Here is a 12926-nt window from a genome sequence, read left to right as displayed (position 1 = left end):
CCCCACGCTTGGGAGGCTGAGACAGGAGGATCGCGCAGGTTAGAAGCCAGCCTCACTGGCTTAAGAGACCCTGTTTCCAAGTAAAATATAAAATAGGTCTGGGAGTGTAGCCCGGAGGAGAAGGTTCCATCCCCAGTACCACAAAAAATAAATAAATAAATAATAAAAATAGGGCTGAGGGTGTACTCAGAGGTAGAATGCCCCTGGGTTCCATCCCAGTGCCTGCCACACACACACACACACACACACACACACAAGAAAAGAAAAAAAAGAAAAAAGAAAAAAAAGGAATGAAAAATGCTTTGGGATTTTATGGAAAAAATACTTATTATTCCCACAAGAAATAGTCTTCTATTTTAGAGACTCCTAGAATATTAGTAGGAAGAAGCTACTATAGCAATTCACAACCAAACAAAATAAATGGGGCACCACCCATATTTTCTATATATAAATGTATAATAGAAGGGGCTAAGCCATCACAGTCTCTATAATGCTCATGTATTAAAAAACTATGTACAGAAGAAAAGGTCAACGCATGGTGCTGTATCCACATAATACAATCCTATACAGCAATGAAAACTAACAAACTCCTGCCACATGTAAAATGGATGAGCCTAACAGGCTTACTGTTGACTAAACACCAGACACAAAGTGCATATTCTACAATCCCATTTATATATTTGACCAGGAAAAAACTAACCATGGTGTTAGAAATCAGCACATTGATTAACTTGGAGGAGGCAGAGACTAGCAGGGGTCAGGAAGGGTCTCTGAAGGATGCAGTCAAGCTGTATCTTTTAATCTGGGTGCTAGTTACACAAAGTGGGTATACTCTGTAATAATTTAGCAAGAAGTTACAGTTATGATTTGTGCAACTTTTTGAATGTATATATAATAAATTAATTAACAAAACATAATGGGATCCTTGCTAGCTTATGTGTCTTCTTTCTACAGATTTTTGAGAAGTACCCCTATGGATGAATGAATCGGAAAGAGGCAATCAAGGGCAGTGGCAATCCCACCAATCTGTGCCTTGGCAAATTAAGGGTAGGCCGGGTTTCATCCCCAATGGTGTGCTTGGCTAGACATGCACCGCACATCTGGGTGGACATCTGCAAAAACAAACACTCATTTGACCCCCTTCATCACAGCTTTACAAGGAGGGCAGGGCAGGCATCCTCATTTTACAGATGAGGAAGTGGCACGGACAGAAAGACCAAGGCACGAAGGCATCAGAGCTAACAAGCTGTGGAGCCAGGGCTGACTTGGGCCGGCAGCTCTTGGTGTGGTTCTGATTCTCCGTAGGAGGGGCAACAGGAAGAATCTTCTTTCAGTGTTACTGTGTATGTTGTTAGGCTTACCTCAAATGCTTCGTGGAATAAGACATCATCTACTGTCCTTAATACTTGTCTTTACTAAAGGTCCTAGGCTCTAAGCCCACTTTGAAAATATGCTCTAAGCATGTACTTAAAAGTAAACACTTATCTTCCGCATGATTACCTGTGGAAAAAGATTAGCAAAACAGAGATGTTGCGATATCAGTGGTACATCCTCATCTTCCCATAGCTTAAAATTACTGCCCTAAGGATAAAAAAAACTTTTCATGTTTTGAAAAATTAAAACATGAACACACACACACACACACACACACACACACACACAATGTATAGGTACAGCTTACCTAGAAGTGTCTGCTTATGTGGAGAGGAGTCAGGCTCTGCAGAGCACTTGCAGGACCGGAGAACAATCACTCCACCCAGCACGCCATCTTCACTAGCAAGGAAAGGCGAACCTAGGTAGAAATGACTAGGGTCAGTTTTCAGTGACTTTCACTTCTGTGATTTTCCATTTCATTTGATTACTAGGGCAAAACTGTAATGGAATAAGGTCTTAAAAAGATGCCCGTTTTCTGACAATCATCACTGTCCATACATCACGTAGACTTGATGGCCAAGGCAGGCTTATGGCTGAACAAGGGGCTTTTGGCAAAGACAGGGGCAGATGCTGCCAAGAAGACCCGTTGGGGATGGAGCATGTGTTACTGGATTCAGAATGAAACCGGAAACACCGGCTGACTAAAAGACCAAAACACAAGACACACAAGAAAGGTTCAACAATTCCCTTTGATCAGCAACTAGGGATCCCTTGCCAGGATCTCCCTACTGTCGGGGGTACAGCACCAAAAGCTTTGATTTACTACCTTAAGTTCAATCTATGCAATAAGCCAAAACCTGATTGCAAGCATTTAAAAATGCTCCTGATGGTCTATACAAGTAAGGGTGAGGCTGTATGTCTACTGGGAGACTCCAGTGGTTAGAAACAGCCCAGTCTTTCTCATATTGCATACACCGAGCCACTGTGAGCGTTTCAAGAACACTACTGTTAAAAGCCCTCAGTTTTCTTCCCCAAGTACATCTTCAAACATCTGGCATAGTAAGCGAGCACGTGGAGAACAAATGCAAAATCCACCCAAGAACTATCAAAGAGAGTAGTAAAAATAAAAACCAACCAAATTGGACTTGGGGGGAGCTTCTGGTTAAACTTAGTAGATTAAATACATGCATTTATCTCCACTCCCTCCCCAACTAACTCCTAGGGAGTCAATGGAAAGAAAGGGGAAAAAAGGCATAACTCAAAAGGGGCAGAGAAAAAGGCACTTGAGGAAAACCTGATCATTTGGAAAATGGGAAGATGGGCAAGCAGTTACTCCCCTGGCAAACCCATGGAAGCAGGGCCCAAGTTTCCATGGGGTGGAGGGAACTTGGAGTGGGGGGGGGTGGCAACAAGAAACCATCTAGTTTTGCCATAAAATTGAAAGAGGATTAAAAATTGGAGATGTCAAGCTCTTCTGAAGTCTGGGATACTGGACAGAGATAAAAATGAAAATGGCTGGTTGACAGCATCTAAAATAATCCTGTAGACCATGGGTTGGCAAACTATGACCTGCTAAGATTTAAAACAAAACATTTTAAATGGTTGTTAAAGGGGAGAAAAGAAGGAGAGGAGAGGGAGAAAGAAGAAAAGGAAGAGAAGAAGAAAATGCAACAGAGCACAGCAGAGGCTGTGCAGCCCGGTCTTTATTCCCTGCCCCTCTGCAGTTGGCCAGCCCCTGCTCTAGAGCAGGGGATTCCTCTAGACAGGAAGAGGCCCTTCCTAAGCCTGAGGAAGTCAGGATATTAACTCTCTAGAGAGGCAGAACCAGAGATGTGGGGGCATCAGATTCTGACCAGGGCAAAGAACAAGCTACACACTGAACACAAGGGGCTGCCGTCAAAGTCTTTATGTTAAGCAGTTAAATGACTGACTCTGTCATGCAAGAAATCAAGCTGATATCCTCAAAGCAAGAGACTGGATAATTCCTTTCCAACAAACCAAACAGCACCGAAGTAAAGACGTACTTGACAGACACTAAGAAATAACTTGACCTGGTCTATGGTAAGGGTTTCCACATCACAAGTTTGGCTCATACACATTTTCAGTTCAGCTTCTTTGTACTTAACTGTTAAAAGAGTACAGATAACCCGTGATTACAAGTTGTTTCAATTAGGAAAGACAGAGACTAAAACAAATAAAAGACAACACTGGAAAAACAGGCAAGTGAGTTAAGCAAAAGAAAAGGGAAAGAAAGGAAAAAATGAAAAGAGATAGAGTTAAGCACACTGCTCAGTGGTAGAGTGTTTGCTTAGCAAGGGTTGATATTCGAAGTTCAATTCTTACCACTGAAAAGACAAAAGTGTATGTGGTGTGTGTGTGTGTGTGTGTGTGTGTGTGTGTGTGTGTGTGTGTGCGCGCACGCACGCACGAGAGAGAGAGAGAGAGAGAGAGAGAGAGGGAGGGAGGGAGAGAGAGAGAGAGAGAGAGAGAGAGAGGGGGGGGGGGGGAGGGAGGGAGAGAATATGAATATAAGTAACTGGATAAAACTCAGCAAGACAGGCCAGAGGGTATCTGGAAGTTTCAGAAAATTTTAGGAAGAGAGAACAAAAGAAGTAATGAAAGGGACATAGTTTTAAGAAATAATTAAAAAAATGTTTCTAACAATTAAAGGCTAAATGCTCAAACTGCAAAGGTTCATCAGCTTCCCAGCACAGCTCAGGATCAGAGTCCCATGAAGATGTGTCTCTGTAAACATACGCTACTGAGCAAAGAGAAAGATGTCTGGAAGTCCAAAGGTTACATGGAAACCAGGGGCCATAACAGCGTCCAATTTCTCAAGGGCAACATTGGAAAATAATAAATGATAAAGCAAAATACTCTATATTATGTTTCAAAATTATGCTTTTAGATTCAAAATGCTGTGGATAACTATTCCTGACCTCAAATTTTATATTCAGTGAAAATGCCAATTAACTTTAAACATAAAATAAAATTCTACAAGGCCTCAAAGAGTTTATCTCCTATAATTTTTTTTTTCTCAGAAAGCTGTAGGAGAAAAGGTTCTTGACAAAATGAAAGAGGGAATAAATAATGGGAAAGAAAATAATTTCTGTAAACAGAAGGTCTAAAACATAAAAGAAAAAGGGAATTCCATATGACACACAGCAATGGAGCAAGTTTAGATAGTAAACAGTTCAATTGGAACAGGAAGCCAGAGAAGGTCAGGAAAGGTAGGGAGGGGAAATAAACTGACCAGTTATGTACAGAATTTAAAATTATTGGGAAGAAATGTTTCAGACTTTGTGGGAAGTTTGGAGATGAAAGAATTAATCCACTGGGCTCCTTATAATCCACGGGGCTCCACCCTCTGAAGGCTCCACCACCTCCCAGTCGTGCCACAGACTGCTGATCCAGCTGTTAGCATTTGAGCATTTGGGGGCACAATTAAGATCCAAATTGTAACATAGATATTTAGATTTATTCATAACTAAATAATTGCAAACCAAGGTAATAGTAGGAAAGTCTATGCACTGCCTTTTCTTTTCCATGTCTATATACCAGTGAGATAAGTGATTTTAGACGGGCAGCTGGCTAAGCTTGACCCTCAACGCTCCTCTCTAACTGGCTAATTGGAGTCCTTAACAATATGCTTATCAACAGAAAACCGGGCAAAATGATGCTGTCCCTACGCTGTGACCCTGGCAGTTCCTGAGGAGCGGGCGCTGTGCGGTGTGTAGAAGCAGGGCCCAGTGGTCTGTGCCCAGTTCCTCCTGCTCTTAGTGTCTCCACAGGCTGTCACTCACCTCCCTGGCTCTCAGGTACTTCCTCGTTCCCTTGGCAGCACATCCTCAGAGAAAACACATCATATTCCACCTGACTGCTGGTTACTGCTACCCACCAGCACTCAAACTCAGCACTTCCAGAACTGCTCCTTTCCTGGGCTCCTCACAGCTTGTCCAAGCTCATAACGCTTTGACTCTTCCCTCTCTGAGATGCAGTACTCCGAGCCATGTCAGACTCAGTCAGTTCTCCCTACAGCAGCACTTGCACCAGCCTCGGCCTCTTCACTCCAAGGACAAGACCCTTGGGGAACTCTCACTGTAACACACACACACACACACACACACACACACACACACACACGCACACACACACACACGCACACACACACACACGCACGCACACGTGACGCTCTAATCTGCCTTCGCTGCTCCAGTCATTCAAATCTCTAAAGGGACACTAGAGGGGCAGGAGCTAAGGAGAGGTGGGAAGGCACAGAACTTGAATCAGGTGGGGAGCCAAGTCACGCAGTGGTAGTTTTTTTGTGGACCTGTGACGTTGACTGGGCTGTGTAGAATGGACCGGCAGAGCAGGCGTGAAGCCAGGCCCTCAGCGAGCTGCTGGGGCAGTCCACCTGAGAGATGACACTGGTGCAGCTGAGTCTTGAGACAACAGAGACTATCTGCAGAGGCTGGATCTGAGGCATATTCTTCCAGCAGAACCAATAGGATCATTCACAGAATGCATATGGAAGAGGGGCATGGCAAACAGAAACATCAGAGTTTAGTTCAAGAAGAGATGTGTGTCGCAGATACATTCACATCATTAAACACTCAAAAACCTTCAATGGCTCCCAGCCACCTATACAATGACGCCCAAACTCCTCAGCCTAGCCCAGCCGTTCTTTCGCTTCACAACCTTATCGCACTATTTATTTTTACACATCACATGGTTTGGCCAGATTGGACTTAGAGAAGAGAAAAAGGATATAGGGAGCTCACAGCAATTGTGACATCATTTTTCCATTTCCCAAGGATTTCACGCTGGGCTCACTGTTGTGAACAGCCCTTCCTGCCTCCTGTCCCCTACGATGGTCTGGTTGAGCAACCCCAAAAGGTGTGCAGTTTGGTCCCCAGGTCAGCACTACTGGGAAGTATGTGGCCTGGGGGAGGCGGGGCCTCGAGGCAAGCCCTTGGGGCACGGAGAGCATGCCCTTAGGGGCTGTGGGACGCTGGCTCTCCCATCTCTCTGCGGCTGGCTGGTGGCCACATGCTCCCACCATGACGTGCTGCCCCTCATCAGAGGACCAAAGAATGAAGCTGACTGACCTTTGACTGACTGAGAACTCATTTTGAGTCTCAGGGTAGCAACTATGTGCTCTTAAATGAGGCATAACTTTTATTTAAAACCCTTCAATAATAAATCATGGATATTAAAAGGCATTTTCAGCCCACACTTAAGGACAATTATGAAAAATGAATTGATATGTACAAACTTTTTAAATTTCCACTACTTAAACATTTGATGGGAGTACTACTGATGGCAAAAAGACACCTCAGCATTTTGCTGTTTTTACGAAGATCCTCATGTTGAATAAGATCTGTTCCTCATGTTGAATAAGATCTGTTACTGTATCTACCTAAGTAATGTTCTACAATGCTGAATCTAGGTTGCTTGCATCCAGTGACTGGATGGTGCTAATAACAGTTTCCCAGGTTAAAAAATAAATTAGTCTCTGTAAAACACTTAAACACCATTTCTTAATCTTACTAATAATAAAAGAAAAATTAACATTGAGTGACATGTTAGGCATTGTTAGGTACTTTCTATCCCATATAGGGAGCTGGGGCCAAAATAAACCTAAACAACCCAATGTTTTGTGAACACATGTACAAGTGATTGCATAAAGCAAACAAAACAGTAAAGAAAGAAGGTGAAGTTTTACTCACCATAATAAAATATAGTCCCAGATCCTCTAAGGCTAAGTCTGTAACTGCTATGGAATGAAACTGTAATAACAGATGATAAGAAACCCACTTGTGATTGATGTGTGTAGTCCTGACATCCATTTAGGTTGTAAAACTGGACTGTACATCTATCAAATACCTGCTTCCTGTCTGAAGAAACTCAAGAGAAGAATCATTATAAGGATTAAAGAAGCGAAGTCAACAAGAATATTAATCTACATTCTTTTGATTGTTAGTAAAAGTCCCAGTTAGGATAATTTCAAGAAAAAATGGGGGATTACTGGCTCATGTGATCAGGGAGGGGTGTAGACAAAAGGATTAAGCCTGGATGATCAACTGTGCAAGGCCAGTGGAATGGGTTATGATTGAAAAGACAAATTACAAATGTCCATGAAACAGAGATAGAACACAGGGCTGTGGAAATAGGAAATCAGGATTCCAGATATACTGCTGTCCTCTTGAACTGGGACCAGACACTTTACCTCTCTGAACCTTCCCTCGTCTGAAAAGACTGGAACTCTTTAAGTTAGCAATCTCTTAATGTCTCCACCACTTCTAACATGCATAGTCCTGAAAGTATTTTCAGCTTTAGAGATTCATCTCTACCCACTAGCAATAGGAAACACTGCCTGATGCCAGATATGCCAAAACATGCGAACTCATCTCTCTTCTCTTCTCTCTCTCTTTCTCCTTTCCATGGGATTTGAGCCCAGGGGCATTCTACCTCTGAACTACATCCCCAGTTTAGTTTTTATTTGGTAATAGGGCCTCACTAATTTGCTGAAGCTGGCCTGGAACCTGAGCTCCTTCTGTCTCAGTCTCCCAAGGACTGGGATTATAGGCATGCACAAGGATGCCTGGCGAAACCCTAACTTGGTAATGCACAGGAAAGCACATTCCTGTGTATTACCTTCTTTTTAATTCTATATGCAAAACCATGGGAATAACATTTTTCTCTTGGAGGAATTACACCAATATTAAGAAAGAGAAACAAATATATATACAGGGTGTTTTGGAAGCTGGTGAGCAAGATAATAAAAGACCTGGAAATAATGAATATTCTCTACTTAAAAAGCAAACCTTTAACTTTAAAAGAACAAAATAGATTATAAATATTCTTGATACTCAGAATATTCTCTACTTAAAAAGCAAACCTTTAACTTTAAAAGAACAAAATAGATTATAAATATTCTTGATACTCAGAAGCAGGGTAACAGTGTATGCTTTCTGGAAGATCAAAAGCTTTTTCTTTAAAGATGCACTTAAGTCACAAGCTTACATGTTTGTCATGGATGTGAAGTATAAGCAGAATGACTTGAAGTCTATATGACACGATGACAGGATTCAGTTACCGAGTTCAGAAGTGTTAGCTCCATTAATGACGCGCCCCTGTGACTCTGCCCTTGAAGAGAAGTCCACAGGTTGTTCCCATCATCCTATCAAGTGTGTTTTAACTGCATTCTATCCTTTGCTGATTATACAAAAGTCCCAATGGAATGACCACTGCTACACTCATTTGGTAGATGAGACCAAAGGAAGAGAAGAAAGTACCTGAGAGCCAGGAAGGTGAGTGACAGCCTATGGAGACACTAAGAGCAGGAGGAGCTGGGCACAGACCACAGCGCCTGCTCTTCAGGAACTACCAGGGTCACAGCTTAGGGACAGCATCATTTTGCCCGGTTTTCTGTTGATAAGCATATTGTTAAGGACTCCAATTAGCCAGTTAGAGAGGAGCGTTGAGGTTCAAGCTTAGCCAGCTGTCTGTCTAAAATCACTTATCTCACTGGTATATAGACATGGAAAAGAAAAGGCAGTGCATAGACTTTCCTACTATTACCTTGGTTTGCAATTATTTAGTTATGAATAAATCTAAATATCTATGTTGCAATTTGGATCTTAATTGTGCCCCCAAATGCTCAAATGCTGACAGCTGGATCAGCAGTCTGTGGCACGACTGGGAGGTGGTGGAACCTTCAGAGGGTGGAGCCCCGTGGAAGGAAGTTGGGTCACTGGGGACGTGAGGATATTGGGACCATGACTCTCCTCTGTCTCTCTTCTGGCTTTCTGACCACCATGGGCAAGAGCATCTTTGTTCGACTCAGTACGCAATGAGACTAGTGACTTGGACTGAAACCATTGAAACCATGCGCCAAAGCAAACTCCTCCCTGTTTAGGTTACTTTTCTTGGGTATAATGTCACACTGATGAAAAGCTAAATAACACTCTTTAATGTTTACGAGCCACCTGTGTTTCTTTATCTGTGAGTTGTCCTCACAACTAGTTGTGTAACCACTTTCCATTCTCCCTTTCTTTCTTACAAACAAATCTCTTTTAGTTTGGAACAGAAGTATACCCAACTTCCCAAGCTCCTCTGCAGCTAGTAAGCCAAGTGGTAAAATTCTGGGGTGTTTTCATTTATTTATTTAGTTGACATATAAAAATTGTACTTGTTCATGGAGTTCAGCTCAGGGTAAGAATATATCCTTAAATATTTATCATTTCTTTGTGGTAAAAATAGAATTCTTTCTTTTTTGAAAAGTACAGTAAGCAAATTATCATTATCTATGGCACTAGCAAGCAGAACTCTTTATTCTTATCTAATTGTAACTTATTGCCCAACCTTCCTCCTCCTCTCTGGGGTCCCTCTCCCTGATGTTCTGGATCTTAGAATGCTCCTCAAAGGCTCATGTGTTAAAGGACTAGCCCCTGTGTGCCTTTACTGGCAGGTGGTGGGAGCTTTAAGAGGTGGGCTCTAGAAGGAGGCCTTCCGATCACAAGGCTATGCCCTCAAAGGGGAAGTGAGATCCCGTCTCTTCTCTCTTTCATGTCCTGACCATGAGGTGGGCAGGTGCTTTGCCACGTAATCCCTACGATGGCATGTTACCTGGCCACAGCCCCAAAGGCAGCAGTGCCAACTGAACATGGACTAAAACCTCCCAAGCCAGGACCCAGAACAGACCTTTTTTCTTTATAAGTCACTTATCTCAGGTATTTATTACAGCAAGAGAAAGCTGACTAAAATAACCTTATATTCTCCCAGGCCTGTAGTAAGTACCAAAAACAGAAAGAAAATCTAAGCCCATAAAGCACCATGGAGCTACTGTACCAGCCAGAAAGCCTGGATGCTTTCACACTCCTATGTAAGAAAAGGAAAGCTCATATTTTGTTAATCCCTCACAGAGTTCTGCACTATCAATCAAACACAATCCCAGATTAAAAACGGCTTTTATCATTTCAAGCCCTTGGCTTTTTTGTTCCTTACTAGTTTGCTGCACTATTTATATATTAAGGTCTTTGGCCATATGTGTTGGAAATATTTTTCCACAGTTTGCCAACTATCTTTTCATTTTTGTCTTTTTTTAATAGAGGATTTTAATACTTGTATTGTCAATTTATCCATCTTTTAACTTCACGGCTTCTGTGTTGGACGTTTTACTGGAAAGGCCTTCTCTAATGAGAAATTATGAAAAAAAATTTGAGCTGGGCATGGTGGTGCACAATTGTAATCCTAGTACTTGGGAGACTAAGACAGGAGGATTGAAGGTTCCCCACTAACCTCCACTATTTCATGAGACATTGTTTCAAAGTAAAGAATAAAACATAGGGCTGGGGTGTAGCTTGGAAGTAGAATACCCCTGTACCCCACATGATGATGATGATTAATAATAATAATAATTATTATAATTATAATAATTATATTATTATTATTTTCTACTGAACTTTTTTTTTTTTTTGCAGTACCAGGAATGGAACCCAGTGGCATTCAAACTCGGAGCTACACCCCCAGCCCTATTTTTTATTCTTTATTTTGAAATAGGGTCTCACTGAACTGGGAAGTAGCTGAGGCTGTCTGTGAACTGTGATCCTCCTATCTCAGCCTCCCAAATGCTGGGATTACAAGTGTGTGCCACCACGCCCAGCTTCTACTAGATCTTTTATCATGACAGTTGTTAGTTTTAAAACTTTAGTCCTTCTGGAATTAATTTTGGTATAAAGATGGCAGTGAAGATTCTGTGGTATTTTTTTCTTCCCTTATATGGTCAGTCAATTGCACAATATAAATTTGTTGAAAAATTTATTTCTTCCTGACTTGAAGTACATTTTAATCAAATATTTAAATTTCATATATATTTGAGTCTACAAACTGCTCCAATGACAAAACAATTCCCCCATATAGAATGAATTTAATTTTTATAGCTTTATAGTATATTCTATCTGAATGATCAATTTCTTCTCACTATTCATTATTTGCGGTATTCTTTGCTATTCTTATATGATTAAAAAAAACTTTCATATTCTTACCTTCCATTCTCATTGGCTTTTTTTTTTTCTACCGCAACACCCCCAGACCTACTTTTTATTTTTTACTTTGAAACAGAGTCTCACTGAGTTGCAAAGGGCCTCAATAAGTAGCTGAGGCTGTCCTTGAACCATGATCCTCCTGTCTTGGCCTCCCAAATGCTGGGATTACAAGCATGTGACACCATGCCTAGCTCTCACTGGAATTCTTATATGGGCATAATTTAATTAAATTAAGTATGATGGTGCTTAAGAGTCAAAGTGACCTGATAAATTTTTTCCAGGGAAACCTAGATGAAGTCAGTTTTATCTTGGATGTCTCAAACTGCTAGAGCCATTGAATTTGGGGGGGGGGGCAGTGGCACTGGGGATTGAACTCAGGAGCATTCTACCTCTGAGCTACACCCCCATCTCTTCTTTTAAATTTTGAAATAGAGTCTCAGTAAGTTGCTAAAGGTCTCATTAAGTTGCTGAGCCTGTATTTTAGACAAAGAAATATAACATGGCACTCCTCAAATAAAATATGCAAATGTATTTCTACATAATTTTAAAATATCTCTAATGCCTTTGATCAAATAAGGATCTTTATAGAATGCCCTCTAAGATACAAACTTAGTTTGGTCAATGGAACAGAACAGAAACAAATTCTTACACTTACAGCCAGTTGCCTGTTGACAAAAGAGCCAAAAAAATATACGCTAGAGAAAAGCTAGCATTTCAGCTAATGGTGATGGGAACACTGTATATCCATATACAGAACAGTGAAATTAGACCTCAGCCTATCACCCTGTGGAAGAGTGAACTCAAGATAGATCAAGGACTTACAGGTTAGACCAGAAACTTTGAAAAAGCTTAGTTTAAAAATAATTTTTTTCTCATGCTCACTGATCTTGTTTGCCAGTCTGCACTCACCACCCATACATTCTTAAATCCAGAAATTCATGCTCAGCAATCTTCAGCCTATTCCCACAAAAACAGAGCAAAAGTAATGCAAAAAATTCTTCGTTCCAAGACAGGTTGAATGACAAGTTGTCTGTGAATGAGATAAAAACTCCCCAGGCCAGAAAATTTGTGGGTCAAATGGTCCTAAGTGAAAGACTTCATTGAATCACTGTTAAAAATGTAAGGAATTAAGCCGGGCGTGGTGGCGCACGCTTGTGATCCCAGCATTCCGGAGGCTGAGACCAGAGGACCGCAGTTTGCAGACAGCCTCAGCTACTTAGCAAGGCCCTTTACAACTCCGTGAGACCCTGTTTCAAAATTCAAAGGATAAAAAAATAGGGCTGGGGATGGAGTTCAGAGGTACAATGCCCCTGAGTTCCATCACCAGTACTGCAAAAAAGAGGTAAAGAATTTAAAAAATTTTCTGAGGGAATAGATGTTTCACTCATTAAATTCTAGATTCCATGTATGCTAGAAACCTTAAGGTATTTACAATATAGTCCAAAGGACAAGTGTTCATAAGCAATATCTTTTTGCTCCAGGAGGACTGAGGTAGTTTTTGTT

General features: G+C 41.4%; 1 protein-coding gene across 3 annotated transcripts in view; it reads right to left on the bottom strand.

The window, feature by feature from the left end:
• Nucleotides 1-12926, bottom strand: part of TASP1 (taspase 1) — a gene marked incomplete at both ends in the record, with an annotated part of 259575 nt that overhangs the window by 57805 nt on the left and 188844 nt on the right. For all 3 annotated transcript variants that reach the window (XM_080716070.1, XM_080716071.1, XM_080716072.1), the window contains one exon: nt 1682-1792. In XM_080716070.1, coding sequence (XP_080572196.1) covers nt 1682-1792 — 111 coding nt within the window. The remainder of the gene's footprint in view (nt 1-1681; nt 1793-12926) is intronic.

The sequence above is a fragment of the Muscardinus avellanarius genome (assembly GCF_963383645.1).
Source record: "Muscardinus avellanarius genome assembly, chromosome: 19".
NCBI lineage: Eukaryota > Metazoa > Chordata > Mammalia > Rodentia > Gliridae > Muscardinus > Muscardinus avellanarius.
Note: the sequence above shows the minus strand (reverse complement) of the source record. Positions and strands in the feature narration are given on the sequence as shown.